This window comes from Saccopteryx leptura, chromosome 1 (genome assembly GCF_036850995.1).
Source record: "Saccopteryx leptura isolate mSacLep1 chromosome 1, mSacLep1_pri_phased_curated, whole genome shotgun sequence".
NCBI classification, from domain to species: Eukaryota; Metazoa; Chordata; class Mammalia; order Chiroptera; family Emballonuridae; genus Saccopteryx; species Saccopteryx leptura.
The window spans coordinates 172,553,446-172,570,728 of NC_089503.1; the positions used below are offsets into that span (position 1 = coordinate 172,553,446).

Here is a 17,283-nt window from a genome sequence, read left to right on the forward strand (position 1 = left end):
GTCAAATAATGTGACAGAAGACTGTGGATTTAATCTCCCAGGTATCATCTCAAGGGCAAGACAGCTCTCAGCATGCTGTTATTGGAGGGGATGACGTGATCACGTCTGAGAGAGGTCACTGGAGCAGCAGCCTCCTACTACTCACAATGCTCAGCCCGGTTCACCACCCCATCTCCTTGTCCACTTGACCACCTGCTTCTGCATCTACAGTAGGACTACTTCATGGAGAAGGCCAAGAAGAGGGAAAAATCATACTTGGTTTTATTCCTTCTCTGGTACTTTGTCCAGAGCAGGCACTCAAATTCATTAAATAAAGGGCCAGAGTTTCCTAGACACAGTGAAAGTGTCAAGTGAAGGGCCAAGGATGTGTTTAAAGACAACAGGGCAGAGGTAGCTGCCTCCCCATAGTTCTCATGCTACTGACAAACCCCAAGCACCACAGTACGTGACAGATGACCAATATTATTAAATAGGATCAGATAGAGGTAGGGTGATATGCCCAGACTGTTTGGTCCAAATGCCTTCTCGTCACTTGCTTTGTGGAGTGTTTTCTGCTGCTGATGTCAACACTCAACAACTCTCCACTAGAGAAGGCAGTCGGCAGGAGGAACCAGAGGTCTGCTCAGCCCTTCAACTGATCAAACCTGGCCCACCCACGCTAGGGAGGGCCATCTGCCTTACTCAGTCTACAATTCATCAATAGGTTTTAGGACTTACTTGCTGTCACCCCTACAAGAATTTGCTGTTACTGTCTAGCAACACTCACTTCTGTCGGCCATGGATCTAGTTAACAGCTCTCATCTGCGGGTAAATTGGCCATCATTTCTTAAAGGGTGCCGCTTGGACTCAGGTGAACACACCCTGTTGAAAAGCCACTTTAAGATGCTTGAAAAGGTTTTTGATATTTTAGCTGAATCTCAATTAGGAGCAAAGTCTATCATGTGTAGATGTGGAGTGAGAGCCTCCTTCCTTAACATACTTCCTGCAGAGCTCCCTTCGGTCACGGCTCTCTTTAAACAGCCCACTTCGAGCTTTCCTGCAATCAGTTCTCCTCATTGGAAGCTTCAGGAAATTCCTATGAAGAGGTTATTTTCAGTTATTTTTATCTCTCCATAGAAATTTCCTTGGAGCACATAATTCCAGTATTTCAGAAACAAAACAACCCATAAAACAGTTAAGTTCATAATATTTATTACGGGGCTGTTTACAGAAAAGTCTCTTTTCCACTGGTACTTTAGGCATAAGAACAGGTGATTTCATGGGACTTCCTTTTTGGACTTTTATTTTTTTAAAAATCATAAAACTTTATCTGGGATGGTATGTGTATCCATTTTTTCCAAAAGCGAGGTGGTCTGGAGACAGGCGCGGTCCGATCTCAGTAGCTGCGACCAAACAGGGTGTAGTACTTGGCGGGGCTGCGGCCACAGATGCAGTGGGCCCCAGGCGGCAGGCCACACAGCGGCTGGAAGGGGATGCAGAGGCTCTTGGCTCCCATGGAGGGGGCACCGGGTTCAAGATCCTGATCCCTGAAATCAAACAAATGAAAGTTCTGTTCACTGAAGCTGTGCGTTTCTTGTCCGGCTCACAGCCGCATCCCACGCGTCCCACCTGCCAAAGACACTTACCTCGCCGTGGTCTTCTTGATCCAGTCTTCACAGTCAATTTCCCCGCAAAAGGGGATCTGAGCAATCTATTAAGAAAGGGGACAATATTCTGTGTTTGTAACTCCTATGCTGTAAGGAACGTGCAGGTTCTCTATTACACATACAAGTGTAAAAGCTAGGTCTCCCAGCCCTTTCCGGGCCATGGTACCCTCCTCGGCAAACCTCTAGAAACGTAGCTCAGAAATGTTAAAATACAAAAGAATTTTTCACATCTAAAACCCACACAGCATAAGGCATCAGAACACTTAAATGCTCAAGTAAAGTGGCTACAGCATAGCGCCTGAGAGAAGGGACCAAGTGTGAGGACACCTGTGTCCAGAACGCAGCTGTACCTCCCTCACGTCACATCCGGACCAATGCCTGCTCAGCCTGAATGGTGATCAGGGGGACAGTGGGGCCATAACAAGTAGTGACCTGATTTTAAAGTGGTGTTAACAGCAACAACCAACCATCAGGTAAACCTCACTTTATGCCACAGTTTCAACAAGTCATAGGTGAATTATTTTTAAAGTTCAGAGATATTTGGCTTGGCCTGTGGTGGCGCAGTGGATAAAGCGTCGACTCAGAATGCTGAAGTCGCTGGTTCGAACCCCTGGGCTTGCCTGTTCAAGGCACATATGACAGCAATCAATAAACAACTAAAGTGAGGCAGCTATGAATTGATACTTCTCGCTCCCCTGACTCTCTCTCTTCCCTCTGTAAAATCAAAAACTAAAATCTTTTTTTTTTTTTTTGTATGTTTCTGAAGCTGGAAATGGGGAGAGACAGTCAGACAGACTCCCGCATGTGCCCGACCGGGATCCACCCAGCACACCCACCAGGGGCGTCGCTCTGCCGAGACTAGAGCCACTCTAGCGCCTGGGGCAGAGGCCAAGGAGCCATCCCCAGCACCCGGGCCATCTTTGCTCCAATGGAGCCTTGGCTGCGGGAGGGGAAGAGGGAGACAGAGAGGAAGGAGGGGGGGGTGGAGAAGCAAATGGGCGCTTCTCCTATGTGCCCTGGCTGGGAATTGAACCTGGGTCCCCCACATGCCAGGCCGATGCTCTACCACTGAGCCAACCGGCCAGGGCCAAAAACTAAAATCTTTAAAAAAATAAAATAAAGTCCAAGGATATTTGAAAGCTAATTCATTTTGTAGGGGGGGGGCTTTCAAAATATTTCTTTTTCATAGACCATACAAAATAATAAGCAGAATCAAGAGTACTGGGATTTTATCCTAATTTTGAAATTCACTGCCTATTTGAAAATCTCTAGCCCCGAGTTTTCTTTCTTAAAATGTAGATATTGAGCTAGATAAGAATGAAGAATGAAGATTTCCCTCAGCTGTGAATCCTTGATTTTTCATAGCATGCCTACTTCAAAAGGGGGTTCGTCTGCAATAACGCTGATGCAGTAGTCCTATAAAGTGTCTCTGGACAGATGCGCGGCAGCGGGGCGAGCAGGTGGGGATAATCCCCAAACGCTGGTGTGAAGTTCAGAAGCAGCTGGACTGTTTCCCAGCTTCCCCATCAGCTTCTGACCGACTATCAGGCCATGCATGCTCACACTAGTCCTCTGAAAGCCCTTCCTTGCACTTGGGACTTGGTTAAAACAAGTTCCAAAAGGCTTTTCTTTAGAAAATCTTACCTTAACTCACAACAGCTATTTTTTTTATAACTTTAACAAATTTTATAGTAATTGCCTTATTTTCTTTTTCTCTTAAGAAAAAAATCACTAAGTCTTTATAATAATTTTTAAAATTTAAAATGATGTAGGATGGGGAGAAGTTTCAACTGCAGTTGTTATTAGACGTATTTGGACTCATAAATAATAATTTTGCAAAAAGCCATGTTTCAATTCTTTGTAGCTTCAATGTAAAGTATAGATGATAAAGACCTAAGTTTTCTATTTATGCATATAAAGCATTAATATGAAAGGACAGTATACATTTTTAGGCTATCTATTCAGTCATGAAAAGGTTCTTCATTTTTGTTTTTTATAATTTCTGTATCTATGTTTTAAAAAGATACAATCCTTTGCAATATATAGTATCTTGTCTTCTATAGCTGATAACATTAATGACATGGCCCTGGCCGGTTGACTCAGCGGTAGAGCGTCGGCCTGGCGTGTGGGGGACCCGGGTTCGATTCCCGGCCAGGGCACATAGGAGAAGCGCCCATTTGCTTCTCCACCCCCCCCCCCTCCTTCCTCTCTGTCTCTCTTTTCCCCTCCCGCAGCCAAGGCTCCACTGGAGCAAAGATGGCCCGGGCGCTGGGGATGGCTCCTTGGCCTCTGCCCCAGGCGCTAGAGTGGCTCTGGTCGCGGCAGAGCGACGCCCCGGAAGGGCAGAGCATCGCCCCTTGGTGGGCAGAGCGTCGCCCCTGGTGGGCGTGCCAGGTGGATCCCGGTCGGGCGCATGCGGGAGTCTGTCTGACTGTCTCTCCCCGTTTCCAGCTTCAGAAAAATACAAAAAACAAACAAAAAAAAAACAAAAAAACCCCACATTAATGACAAAAATAACAATTCTCAAAAATTATCGATAGATTAGTAATGCATGTCAACAAGAAATATATATTATATGTAACTATATATAAATAATCTTTAACTTTCATTTAGGTAAGACCATCCCCTTAGAAAATTACTAAAATCAAGTCCCAGGCATAAAAATTTTTTCATTTATACCAACAGGGAAAGAGGAAAATCAAACTTTCACCTATATTCAAGTTCCAAAGGTCCCTCCCACCATCTCCCCTCCTAATAAATACAGTATTATTTACAGTAACTTCAAAGGTCACCTGGTGGTCAGTCCACACAGCTATACTGGACCGACACAAGGTGAGATGGGCGATGGAACTGGCTACTGAATTCAAGAAATAAAATTTGCTTTGGTCTCTATGTGCTCTGCAGACACACAACTAAAATAACTACATTCTGCTTTAGAACAGATATTGAATCTGTGACTCCACTAATATCCGCTGAGATTCACATCTGTGAAAACAACCGATTAATTAACTGGTGTTTATGGTATTGATTTATTAACTCTTACACAATGTCTTCATAGACTATTGCAGCAGTAACCACCTGTATTTCTATAATACAGGGAATTTTAAAGCCCAGAAATGGAATTCAAAATTCAAGAATAAAATTCAAAATTAAAATAGCCAGAAGTCACAGTGAAAGGACAAAGAGACACGGTATCAGTGGCTGTCCCTTCCCCAGCCCTCTCCTACAAGCACGGAGTCCGAGTCATTAACAAGTTATGGACACCAGAAAGGGGCAGATTCCAAAGGCAAGGCTCCATGAATAAGCGAACACTGAACCCTGAAGAATTATGGACCTGAAGGGCATATTGATTTGCTGTATTTTGTACTCATTTTACAAGTTAGTAAACTGAGAGCCAGAGAGAGTGACATTTCCCCAGCTCATGCAGTAAGAGGTAAGTAAGAGGTTTTGATCATAACCAAATAAACTGCCTTAATATTGTCAGCATGAATTTAAAAAGAGAGAGAGATGCAGAGGGCAGTGCATTAAATCAAGTCATGAGAGGAATCTAAACTCTAGCAGCAGGTCTGCTTCTGCACAGCTTGGGGTGATTCATCTAGCCTCTGGCCTGGGGTTTTCTCATTTGTAACATGGGGACATAGGCCTGGTTGCATAACCAAATGTGCACCAGAATACTAAAGTTCATAAGTGATTCATCCCAGTAATTAATACTTTCGCAAATCATACCTCTTCACTATGAAAATCAGTAGGAACATGTATATACGCACAACACATACAGCTGATAAAATCTTAAAGGGACAGTTACTGCCTAGTTAGAAATCTTGTGTAGCTTTAAGGAGCCAGAAGTAATGAGAAACAGTGTTTCCTCATTACTCAGGAAGTTCAATCAATTAATATCTGGGTAAATATGCAGTCAGAGTTGAGAGAAGCAGACCTTTAACCTTTCAGGAACCTGCACATGACATCTCTAAAGCTAGAACAAGGCTTGCATTAGGAGCGGACATCAAGCTGAAACACAAAACAGACTTCCAATGATGAAAACATCAGGGTCACACAGCATGACGGCTGCCACGCCAGCACGGCAGGTGCAAGAAAAGCATTTATACCATCGGTTCACACAGAGCTCCCGCAAAGGACACAGGGCCCCAAAGCTCCAGGGAGGGGAGGCCAGTGCAAAGTGGATGACGCAGAGCAGGATATGACCTTTCTGTGTGACTGACCTTAAAAAAGGGATTGATATCATGCTTACATTCGATGAGTCTTAACCTAGCATTTACTGAAATAGTTTTATCGCCAAATTTCAGAAGGCCCTCACCTTTCCAGAGTCCAGTGCCTTTTGGAAGTCTTCCATTGAGTTAGCCACCACCATGTGAGTCTTAAGGTCTTCGGAAGCCCTATCAAAAAATAAGTAGAAAAGAATACGTAATTTTTCTTATTACACTGCTCACAAAAATTAGGGGACATTTTATCACTTCATATTCATTTTGAAATATCCCCTAATTTTTGTGAGCAGTATAATATGATGCTATTTTTACATAAGCACAATAATCTGGACAATAAAGGAATTCAAACTGACCCTCAACTTTGTCACCAGCAGTGACAGTCAGTAAACCTCGGTCAGTTCATTATTGTGCTCTTGTGCACATTAAATTAAATAAATGAGGGGTTTGCCAAGCACACAACAGGCAATCGTTACTTTTGTTACTGCCATTTAGTGACTCTCTATTCCTGCCCATACCCCTGACTACCTATGAGAATCTGGGTTCTAGTCTAAACCTCTCTGGTCTTACTTTTCTAGGTTTCTACAAAACTGGGAAAATACTCAAGGAAGTCTAACTGCCATGGAGGATTATTGTGAGAATCAAACAAAATTAGTTCACTCTTTAAACGCAAGATATGTGGAGGCCTAACATGAGGCAGGCACAAGGTATCAGCAGACCGATGAATGAATACAAGGCAGGCGTTCCCCCACACGGAGCCTCATCCCCAGTGGCAGTGGGCAGCCCCTCTGCTTTAGGCAGGTAGAAAAGAAAATAAGGTGCCACACATAGGCCACCAACCCTCTAGTGCCACTGCCTGGAGGTCTGTGATTGTAAGAGGGCCCCTCCATAGGCCAGGGCATCCCTGAGCCCTCCCCTCAGCCCCAATCCCCACAGGAGGTTCTCAGCTGCAGCTGCACAGCATAACCACGTGTGGAGTTTTCCGCTCTGGACCAAGCACATCAGCATCTCTGGGGAGGGGCCAGGCACTGGTTTGTAAAGCTTCCCAGGTGCTGCTAATGTATCTCTAGTAGGTAAGAATCAATACCTTAATTCCTCAAATTTCTGTCATAAAAGCCTGGATCTAAAATGAACCCAACTTAGTCCATGGGACAGACAGCCCACTGCTGCAGACCAACTAGGGAGCAGAGAGTACTTAGAAAAATAATCATGAAACGAGTCAAAACACAGACAGAAGGTGAATTAAGAGCCACGGGAGTTCAGAGGAAAGACGACTTCCCATTGGGAAGATGACCTCAGGGGTGTGAGGGGCCGGAAGGAGAGGAGAGCCATGCTAGGAACTGACTTTCTGAACAGGCTGACGTGGATGTCCTCCAGAATGGCCCGCAGTCTGGTCTCGGCCTCACTTTCCTCAACCGTCAGCTTTTCTCCCGTGTCTCGTCGGACAACCACAAACTGGCCACTCTTCATGTCACGGGGTCCAACCTCCAGGCGGATCGGAACACCCTAGGACGCAGGAACAGCTAAGATGACACGTGCACGTCTCCACTGAGCACAGGGCGGGCGGAAGTGGGCTTACAATCGTCAGCACGCACAACACAGAGTTGATTCTTGTGTTATTATTTGGCGTATTTCTCTGTAGCACAATTGTGAACCTATCTTTGCCCACCCCATATACAGACTTACTTCATGGCTTTATTGCCAATTAATCATAAAAATCCAAAAAAAAATACAAAACAAAAAACCAATAACAAAGGCATACACGCATAGGAAGGAAAAATAGGATATTCCTGAGATAGTATAGAAACCTACTCCAATAAGGTGTAAACCTAAGAAAAAACTGTACCACCTGAGGTTCAAGATCATTTTCTATTCTAACATAAAATCAGCTCTCTCAGATACACTTTCACATTTAGCAAATGTGCTCAACACTTAGTTTCATTGAAGAACTCACAACTATCAAATCAGAGAAGAGTAATGAAAAAGACATTTTATAAAAACACACATGAAGACAATCTACTACATTCAAAGCAGAGTGACAGCCAGGACAGCAGGACACACCTTGAGCTCCCAGTGATTGAACTTCCAGCCCGGCGAGTAGTTGTCACGCAGGTCGGCGCGGACCCGGATGTTGACATCAAGCAAGCGCCTCCGGTAGTTGTTGCACTTGGCAATCAGAGCATCTCTGTCTTCTTCAGAAAGGGCGTTAGTGATGCCGCAAGGGATGACCACCACCTGCAACACAGCACAGCAGCGGACATTCGTGCAAAGCCACGGCAGACTGAAGGGACTAACTTGTTGGTGATTTCTAATCGATAACATCCACCAATTAGCTGCACATTACTTGTCCACACTACATGCATTTTCATTAGACCTACATTTCATTTAACCTATTAGAAAGCATTTCAAAAAAGTTCATATCAAGTGGCTAAAAATTAAGAGTAAAACACAAGAACACAAGAGATAAACATAGTTACACAGTACTAAGGTCTACTATGTTGTTTCTGTATCAGTGGGAACTACTTGGATGATATTCAAAAAATCACCTTTTCAAATTCCTGTTTGTAGATATGGCTTGAATTTTATAAAAGCCGTGCTAACCAGGAACATCTTCCTCACCTGAACACAGGCGACGCGGGGAGGTAACACTAAACCCATGTTGTCCCCGTGGACCATGGTCATAACACCAATGGTCCGCGTTGTCAGGCCCCAGGAGTTCTGATAGGCGAATTGCTTCTCTCCTGGTGTCTTTGGATCTTCAAAAATAATCTCAAACATTTTGGAAAAATTCTGCCCTAAATGGTGTGACGTTGCTCCCTGAAATAAAGGGAAAAATGTAAGCTTTAATTTTAACAACCTGTTATGCCTTCGAAAATTATTTTAGGACCACACACGTTAAAATAGAACTAGACCTATTTTATCTTCCTTGACTTTTTAATATTAAATCAATTTTCAAGCGTAGCCGGTGCATCAAAGAGACTAGATATAGTAAAAAAATACTATGATGTGCACTGCTGTGGGTAGCCCCTTTCACAGGAGTAACGTCAGTGACAAGGTTAAACAGGACTCCCCACTTTGCTAATTCTGGACTCAAGCCTTCACTTAACCAACCTGGAGACTCAGAAATGAGACAGGCCTGCCTGCAATTAGAATGTGGTCTAGAAAGCACAGGAACTACCGATGTCTTAAGTCAACTTCTCTGGCGACAGGAGAGACCTGCAGGCTCTGCCCTCCAGCTCCACTGCCAAAAGCACCCTATGGCCCCCAGGAGGCGGACCCCCAGGCGACCAGCTGGTGGTACCTGGATGGCTCTCCCGCTGGCTGATATAAACGCCTCCACGGTTGTCGTGTAGTCTCCACCGGCAAACTTCTCCTTCTCAGTCTTCCTTCCTTTTACGACAGGAATGGCCAGCAGCTCTTCATACACCCGAGCATACAAGTCAAGTATCTGCAAGACCTGGAATGACATTTTAAACGCAGAAGGGGTCAAATATTGTATATGGTATACTTATGTATAATAGATCTATAAACCTGTACTATTTGGGAAAAGCACTATAAGCAATAAAAACTTTTTATGAAAAGGTTAAAGCAGCCAGTGTGAATTATTAAGGAAGACATTCCAACAAAGCAGTATGAAAAGAAGTTGAACAACTTTTTAAAACCTACTACGTAAATTTTGAATATAAGAGAAAATCAATGCTTTTGAAAGATACACAGTAACTAGGCACTGAAGACTAATATTTTACCCAGGGCATTATAACTTATGCTATACACTAAAGTCTAAATATACTTTCACCTGAAAATTTGAAACAGCATTTCTAAGAAAATTTTAATAAGCATTTTCAAGTCCACACACATCTACATTCATTAGTTATTTTTCTAACATTAAGGTAATACAATTTTAAGTAACAAAGTAATTTATACCCAGAAATTCTTTTAATGTTACTTTGTGATCAGATCAATGTCAACGTGGAGACAGTATGTTATTTGTGATCAGATCAGTGTCAACGTGGAGACAGGACCGCCTTCCTTATGCTGGAAAAGGAACAGAGAAAGACACACAGAATTGTGCGAGGGCGTGCTGCCCCTACCTCCTCTGCCGCCTCCTCAAATGTGGCGAATGCACTGTGCCCCTCCTGCCACAGGAACTCGCGGGTGCGCAGGAAAGGCTGCGGGTGCTTGAACTCCCAGCGCTGCAGGAGGCAGGAAGACGGTGGGTCATTAGAGAGGGCTTTTCAATTCTTAATGAACAATTTTTTGTGTAAGTAATCATAATTGTGATCCCAAGTACTTCAAAAATGCTTCCATCTTCCCAATCCATTCAATACACAAATGAGGGAAGACCCAGCGTGCTTTCTGTAGATGGGTGGGTGAGAAGGACAGAGGGCAGGAGGGGCATGCACCTACCACCACGTTGCACCACTGGTTCAGCTTGATGGGCAGGTCTCTGTGGGACTGCACCCACTTGGCATATGTGGGGTACATGACTGGAGAGACACCGGAAAGCACAGTTAGTCCCTGATGGCTTATAAGAGCTAATGTAATTAAAAGGAATTGGAGTGTTGTGTCTGTGTAAACGTGTTTCCAAATTTGCAACGGTCAGTGGAATGATTATGCATTTCATACAACAAATTAGTCAAGAAAATAACTCTAAACCTGGCCATATTCTGCGTTCTTAGCAATGAGATTTACCTTCAAGAGCTAATTTGCTTTTCTGCTGTACTGGTTTTAACACCACTAAGTGAAGGTGTTATACACCCACTCTGAGTGTTAAGTTCTTCGCATTCACTGTCCCATCCAGTTCTCACAGGCACCCACAGAGAGCCATTACAGTCTCAGCACTGAGGATGTGGAGCCCTAAGTTGCAGACCTTGAAGAACTTCCTGACCCCAGCACAGTTATTGCATCAGAACCCGAACTCAGGTTAAATCTGTCTGTCTGCTGGATCTGCGCAGAGTAGGAAGCCCTTGCCACGAAATGATCATTGAAGGGGAGGTACCTGTCTTATCCAGGCCTCCGCATGACTACCCAGAATTAGTAAAACGAAACTCTGCCCATCTGGTATGTGAAAAAAAGTTGGTGTCATGATTTCAACAATGCATCACTACGCTACTATATAAGAGTATCACTACAAGCACCAAGGCACATACCATCCCTAACTAAAGACGGATCACCACCTGGAAAGGCACTGATTCTCCCAAAGCCTAAACTTCCCATGTGGCCCTTCCTCTGCCTGTGTGCCATCTTAGGAAAGTCACCTAGCCCTTCAGAGACCTTCTATTACCTGCAAAATGGACATAAGAGCTGCCTTATCCTTCCTCACTACAATGTTCTAAGAAAAATACAAGATGTAAATAAAATCACTTAGTAACCCATAGAAAGCCTCTAAGAATCTAAGTGTAATATTAAAATGAGAAAATCTATAGCCTGACCAGGCGGTGGTGCAGTGACTAGAGCATCAGACTGGGACACCGAGGACCCAGGTTCGAGACCCTGAGGTCACCAACTTGAGCACGGGCTCATATGGTTTGAGCAAGGCTCACCAGCTTGAGCCCAAGGTTGCTGGCTTGAGCAAGGGGTCAGTCTGCTGTAGCCCCCAGTCAAGGCACATATGATAAAGCAATCAATGAACAACTATGGTGCCACAACAAAGAATTGATGCTTCTCATTTCTCTCCCTTCCTGTCTATCTGTCCCTATCTGTCTGTCTTTCTGACTCTCTCAGTCTCTGTCACAAAAAAATAAAAAATAAACATGACATAAAACACTACTGTTAGCAATTCTATAACTAATTCCAAGAATAAAAGTTATTCTAAGAATATGATTCCTTGGGTAGTTCTAAAAAATCATACCAGGAAAACAAAAGGATGAAATTATTTAAAAAGAAAATCCTGGCCCTGGCCGGTTGGCTCAGTGGTAGAGCATCGGCCTGGCATGCAGAAGTCCTGGGTTCGATTCCCGGCCAGGGCACACAGGGGAAGCGCCCATCTGCTTCTCTACCCCTCCCCCTCTCCTTCCTCTCTGTCACTCTCTTCCCCTCCCGCAGCCAAGGCTCCATTGGAGCAAAGATGGCCTGGGCGCTGGGGATGGCTCTGTGGCCTCTGCCTCAGGCGCTAGAGTGGCTCTGGTCGCAACAGAGCTATGCCCCGGAGGGGCAGAGCATCACCCCCTGGTGGGCACAGCTTCGCCCTCTGGTGGGCGTGCCAGGTGGATCCCGGTCGGGCGCATGCGGGAGTCTGTCTGACTGTCTCTCCCCGTTTCCAGCTTCAGAAAAATACAAAAAAAAAATAATAATAAATAAATAAATAAAAAGAAAATCCTTATCCTATTGCTAAAGAACTCTGTACTGAGAATAAATTCTACAGAACCTCAGTTCGCACTCACCTTTACATAAGCGTTCAGTAACCTTTCTACATCGTGAACAAGGGCGACAAACATCCCAAATGAATGCCGAGACCCCACCCTGGACTGCCTCTAACGCCGTCCTGCGCCCTTTCCCGCTCCGATCCTGTCCTCACCTGTCTCACTGGTAGGACGGACAGCAATGGGCTCTGCCAACTCCGTTTTGCCAGACCGTGTCACCCAAGCAACCTAGTGAGGGAAGTCATGTTCACACATTTTTACCAGCACTGAGAGAAACAGCATAAAAGCTCGCAAATCGCTAATTCAATTTTTGCTCTATCAATTTAGGCAACTTAAGATCATTGCTGCTGTTCACTGTGACAAAGGGTACATACTTACTGTCCTTACAAATATCAAGAGAAAAGAAAAAGCCAGTTAATTACTTAATGCAACAAACAGAATCATAACTTGCCCTGAAAGTAGATTTTTAAAATGGCCTTAAATTTTTTAAGGCTTCTCTAAATGTGTGACTGTAACTTGCCTTCTGAATTACTATTCTCGGGCAAAATGAAAATACACTGTTGAGTTTATGAGGAAAAGTGGCCAAATAACCAGAGCGCACCCACCTCGGGGGCGAAGTCAGCAACGTGGGTCTTCTCCTTCTCCAGAGCACCTTGAGACACAAACATGGGGAAGTAGCAGTTCTCCACACCCAGCTTCTTGATCTCGGCGTCGAAGAAGCCCTGGATGGCCTCCCAAATGGAGTATGCCCAGGGACGGAGGATGTAGCAGCCACTTACATCGTAGTACTCAATCATTTCCGACTTGGTGATGACCTTTTCAAAACAATAGTCTTTAGGGCCCACAATGAACCAAAATTATAGAACAGGTGCCACGAGTGTGACAGCCGAGCTTCCAATCCGGAGGCACCCCCACCCCAGTCCACCCCTTTCATGTGCGTGTAACATGGACGTTTCTATACTCAGAAACACCAGGGTGCTGCACTCCCAGGAAGACCTGAACTCTATCTACTACCTGCTCCTGCTATTCCTATCTTTGTGATGCTGGACTAATCCTTTTATCTCACCATAAAAAAAAGAAAAAGAAAAAAGAAAGAAACCAAGTAATGACTATCACCATAGGGCTACCTCTTGATCCAACACTTCAGGTGAACATGCTCTAAGAACGGGGACATGCTAAATGACTATGCTATGTACTATTAAAGGCATGCTACCTTACTACTTTGCAGCGGACTTCAAAACCTAAAGTTGCTTTTGAGAAATTTAACACATAAAAGTCAACTGAATGCACACTTACTTGAGAATACCAGTCTGCAAGATTTTCTTCTTTTTTTGCCTCAAGCCCCAACCTGCAGATGTGCAAAGTAAAATTTAAATCCCATTGCTTAGCAATTGCTTCTAGGGTGAATGGAAATAAACCTCTAAAGTTCAAGAGATTCCTTTTTCTTCTGTATGAGTAATTTCTGTATTTAAATCTCGTCTATATTCATTCCTGAGATGATCTTTTAAACCTAGAAAGCAGTCAGTCATCTCATTTTGTGAGATACTGTCCAAAAAATACGAGGGAAGCCAATCCTAAGCTATGAGTTTATTGCAGACATCCCGTTATCTCATCCAAGTCTTAACAAGGATATATTATATATTTGTCTATTTCCTAGTCACGTGGCATTCTCCTACTAAAAAATAAGAAAAATGTCTTGCCAACCTGAATCCAGGCAAAATTATAGTTAGTAAGATCAGTGTCTGAGAGTAACATGTAAAAATAAAAACAATAGCTCGATGTGTACACACGTGTGCACATATAGGTATGTATTTCCTAAATAGTCCATAAATATATTTTTAGGTGTAGTAAGTAAAAGTTCTAGAAATAGGTGCTTCTAAAATACATTAGATCTGCAATAAAAAACTATTCTAGACAATAATCCTTTTCTGGAAACACCAACAATTATTCAGGAACTGTGGTCTCATGATCCATACAGAAAACTCTACCCATGAGTTATAGTTTATAAAAAGTACATCTTTTTCAAGTTTGTAAATAAGGATCTCTTGATTTAAAATCTTGAAGTATTTATACTTGAATTCTCCATTGTTTTACTTCGACATATTTCAAAAAGTGGCTATATTGACTCTGGCCCTTGCCCACAGTCAGATGGTAAGGGTGGGAAGTTCTAGTCCCTCTGCCACTGTCTGTGCATCTGATCACGCCATCAATGGGCAAGAAAATAGCTGCTGTGTTCTCTTTTTTAAGGAGAGACTGTATATGACGGGAGTGATGAATGAGAAGCAGAATCTGAATTTTAACTAAACAGATCTAAATCACAGTATCTCAAAATGGAAGCTGCTGGTAACAGCTTTTTCTTCTGATTAAGCCATTAAAAGAGCCAAGAGCAAGGTTCACTCTGATTTTGGGATGGGGCTATAGAATAATCACATTATTTACAAAGGTTGGAAGGTACTGAAACACCATCTCGCCCACCACTGCTTTGTTCTGTATCTAGCCAAACCTACTGCAAAATCCTATTGAAAATGAAGTTCTCATTGAGGCCCAACAAAAGAATATTGTTTGAAATATCTGTTCAAGGTATAAAACATGTTGGGTTAGGTACCAACTGCGCTGAAAGGAGAAGACAGACACTTATGTATGTTGTTTTTACTTATGTAATCCGATGAGAATCACTCAATGGACACAGAAAAAACTACTGACAGTGGTTTCCAATTCACTGAGTGGGGAGGAGAACCCGGGAAGGCAGACAACTAGCATAGGATTGAGACTTCACTGAACTTCTACATTCTGAGACTCGTGAATCAAGCCAGTGTGTGTGCTACCTGTTTAAATTAACAAACAGAAAAGTAACAAAAGCTCTGTGCTGACACTACACCTTCAGCATTCTCTGACTTAGTGTGACAGTCAAACTAACCCCTCCCCCAATGTTCTTTCAATGTAAGAGTTGACACATTCAAATGCCGCTTCTAGTCCAGGGGATTTCCAAGCTTGTTACCTGGTCTGCTTGCGGGGTCCCTGCCCCTCTCCTGCCCCGCTGGGGGCCAGCCCCCCACCTGGGTTTCTAAGGGGGTCCTTCTTTGAGCCATCATTTTGTTTTTGTGACTTATTCTGCTTTTCAGATTTATTTTCTTTTTCTTTCTTTTTCTTGTCTTTGTCCTCAGCGCCAGTGGCAGAGACTGGCTTGTAGTCGATGCCAGTCAGAGACTTGTACTGCGCCTTCAGCTGAAGCAGGTTCTGGACAGCTGAGTCCACCTGATCCTGCAGACAACAAGAGAGAGTAGGGCATGGCGAATCACCACCCCTGCCTAGGCACCGCCTTCGGAGCTTTCTAAGCAGATCTGAGAATGCCACTGGAGGCAGGGAGGGGGGGCGTGTAGGTGGTAGGGTTGGAAAATGTCATGTATACTAACTAACTTCTGAAAATGAATAAAAGGATATGATAAACAGGGACAGACTTGTGCAAAACAGTGACTAAAAAACAGCACTATATAACTGTACTGTCCAAAAAGTAGTCATAAGCCCCATGTGGCTATTCAGATTTAAATTCATCTAAAGCCAAGAAAGTTATAAATTCAGTTCCTCAGTCACAATGGCCCTGTGACTGTACTGGACAGAACTGTCACAGACCATTTCCATCTCACAAAATGTTCTATGAGCAAGCACTAGTATCTAACATGTACTCTACTGCAATTTAAAAAATCATTAAATCACACAAGTTGGACATTTCACCATTATAAAGATGACAATAGTCATGTTTCTATATTGCTAGTTCAATTCCAAAACCTATAATCAATTGTTGTTTTCCACTCAAATGAATCTGTCCCAAAAGTCCTATTTACATAAAGATAATACAATCGGCACAAACCACACCGAGGTTCAAGATAAAATCTGTCGCTTCCCAAGGAAGAGCTTTAGGGGAATGAGTCAAACAAGGAGTCTGGTCTGTACCAGGGGTCTCTAATAAGCCAGGCACTGCCAGGGTCTAGGTCCCTGTTCTCAAGGATCTTACAGACTAGAAAGAAACTGGCAATTAAAACACAATGTATTTAATTATTATGTCAGAGAAAGGCAGTGTCCTATGAGAACATCCAGTCAAATCCAGCAGGGGGTGGGGTGGGAGGATCAATGAAGACTTCTCTAGAAGACAAGATAAATGAGCTGAGAACTGAAGTCAGCCAGATCTCATGGGGCAGAAAGTGATCCAGGCAAAGAAAATAGCAGGTAATGTGAAAAACAAAACTACACACAAAACACCACACTAACCTTAGAGGCTTTTTCAGCTTTAAGTTTTCGAACGATTTCTCCCTGAGCAGCTACTTTGTCAAAAAGTACTTTGGCTTCTGGAGTCTCGGGGCCACCAGGCCCGGAGCTTCTGGTGGGACTTGGATCTGGAGCTGGAGGCAGCGGGGGCTGACCAGGAACGTACTCCTTCCCGGTGCTCTCCTTATACTGCGCCTTCAGGGCAAGCAAGCACTCCACAGCCTCAGTTACCTTCGCCTGACAGCAAAGGGGAAAAGAGAAAACTATGAAAATGTCAATCCTATATACAAGTCATCAAAACAAATGTACACACATGTACTCGTAATACTGTCACCTCCCATCTCACACAGGGAGACAGACAAGGAACAGAAGAACACCTCAGCAGAGAGCCTGCGCCAAGCCCGGGGTCTGTGAGGAGAGGGGTCTGAGCACAGATCACTGTAACGGCTTTGCCGATACAAGCCTTATTATCTTAATTTCTAAAAGGACAGGAGCTGGAACACTGAAAAAACACAGTCTGGGCCCAACTAAAGAACAGTCACATCCCTCTTTTAAAAAATTATAATGAATGAGAAGGTATGATGAAATTTTAGACACTCACCTGTATATCTCATCCTCTGCTACTTCAACATAGCATAGTGAACAAGAATGGGAAAGCCCCACTGAGACACCTGTGACTCCGGCAGAGGAGGCCGGCAATGCAGGCCAAGGACTCAGGCCAGAGGCCTTACAGAATAGTACCTTCTAACCACAGACTAGCACACCACCGGGAAGCCAAGGCATCAATAAAAC

At 43.7% G+C, this 17,283-nt stretch overlaps 1 protein-coding gene across 1 annotated transcript in view; it reads right to left on the minus strand.

The window, feature by feature from the left end:
• Positions 1–1,174: 1,174 nt before the first annotated feature.
• The window catches only part of EPRS1 (glutamyl-prolyl-tRNA synthetase 1), a 47,978-nt gene continuing 31,869 nt past the window's right edge, over positions 1,175–17,283 (minus strand). The window contains exons 19-32 of the mRNA XM_066380298.1: positions 16,495–16,728; positions 15,227–15,489; positions 13,525–13,576; positions 12,834–13,043; positions 12,384–12,456; positions 10,274–10,353; positions 9,958–10,059; positions 9,168–9,323; positions 8,486–8,683; positions 7,928–8,101; positions 7,212–7,372; positions 5,962–6,040; positions 1,626–1,690; positions 1,175–1,526 (exon numbers count right to left, since the gene is read on the minus strand). Of these exons, the coding sequence (XP_066236395.1) occupies positions 1,376–1,526; positions 1,626–1,690; positions 5,962–6,040; positions 7,212–7,372; positions 7,928–8,101; positions 8,486–8,683; positions 9,168–9,323; positions 9,958–10,059; positions 10,274–10,353; positions 12,384–12,456; positions 12,834–13,043; positions 13,525–13,576; positions 15,227–15,489; positions 16,495–16,728 (1,998 nt within the window). The 3' untranslated portion in view covers positions 1,175–1,375. The remainder of the gene's footprint in view (positions 1,527–1,625; positions 1,691–5,961; positions 6,041–7,211; positions 7,373–7,927; positions 8,102–8,485; positions 8,684–9,167; positions 9,324–9,957; positions 10,060–10,273; positions 10,354–12,383; positions 12,457–12,833; positions 13,044–13,524; positions 13,577–15,226; positions 15,490–16,494; positions 16,729–17,283) is intronic.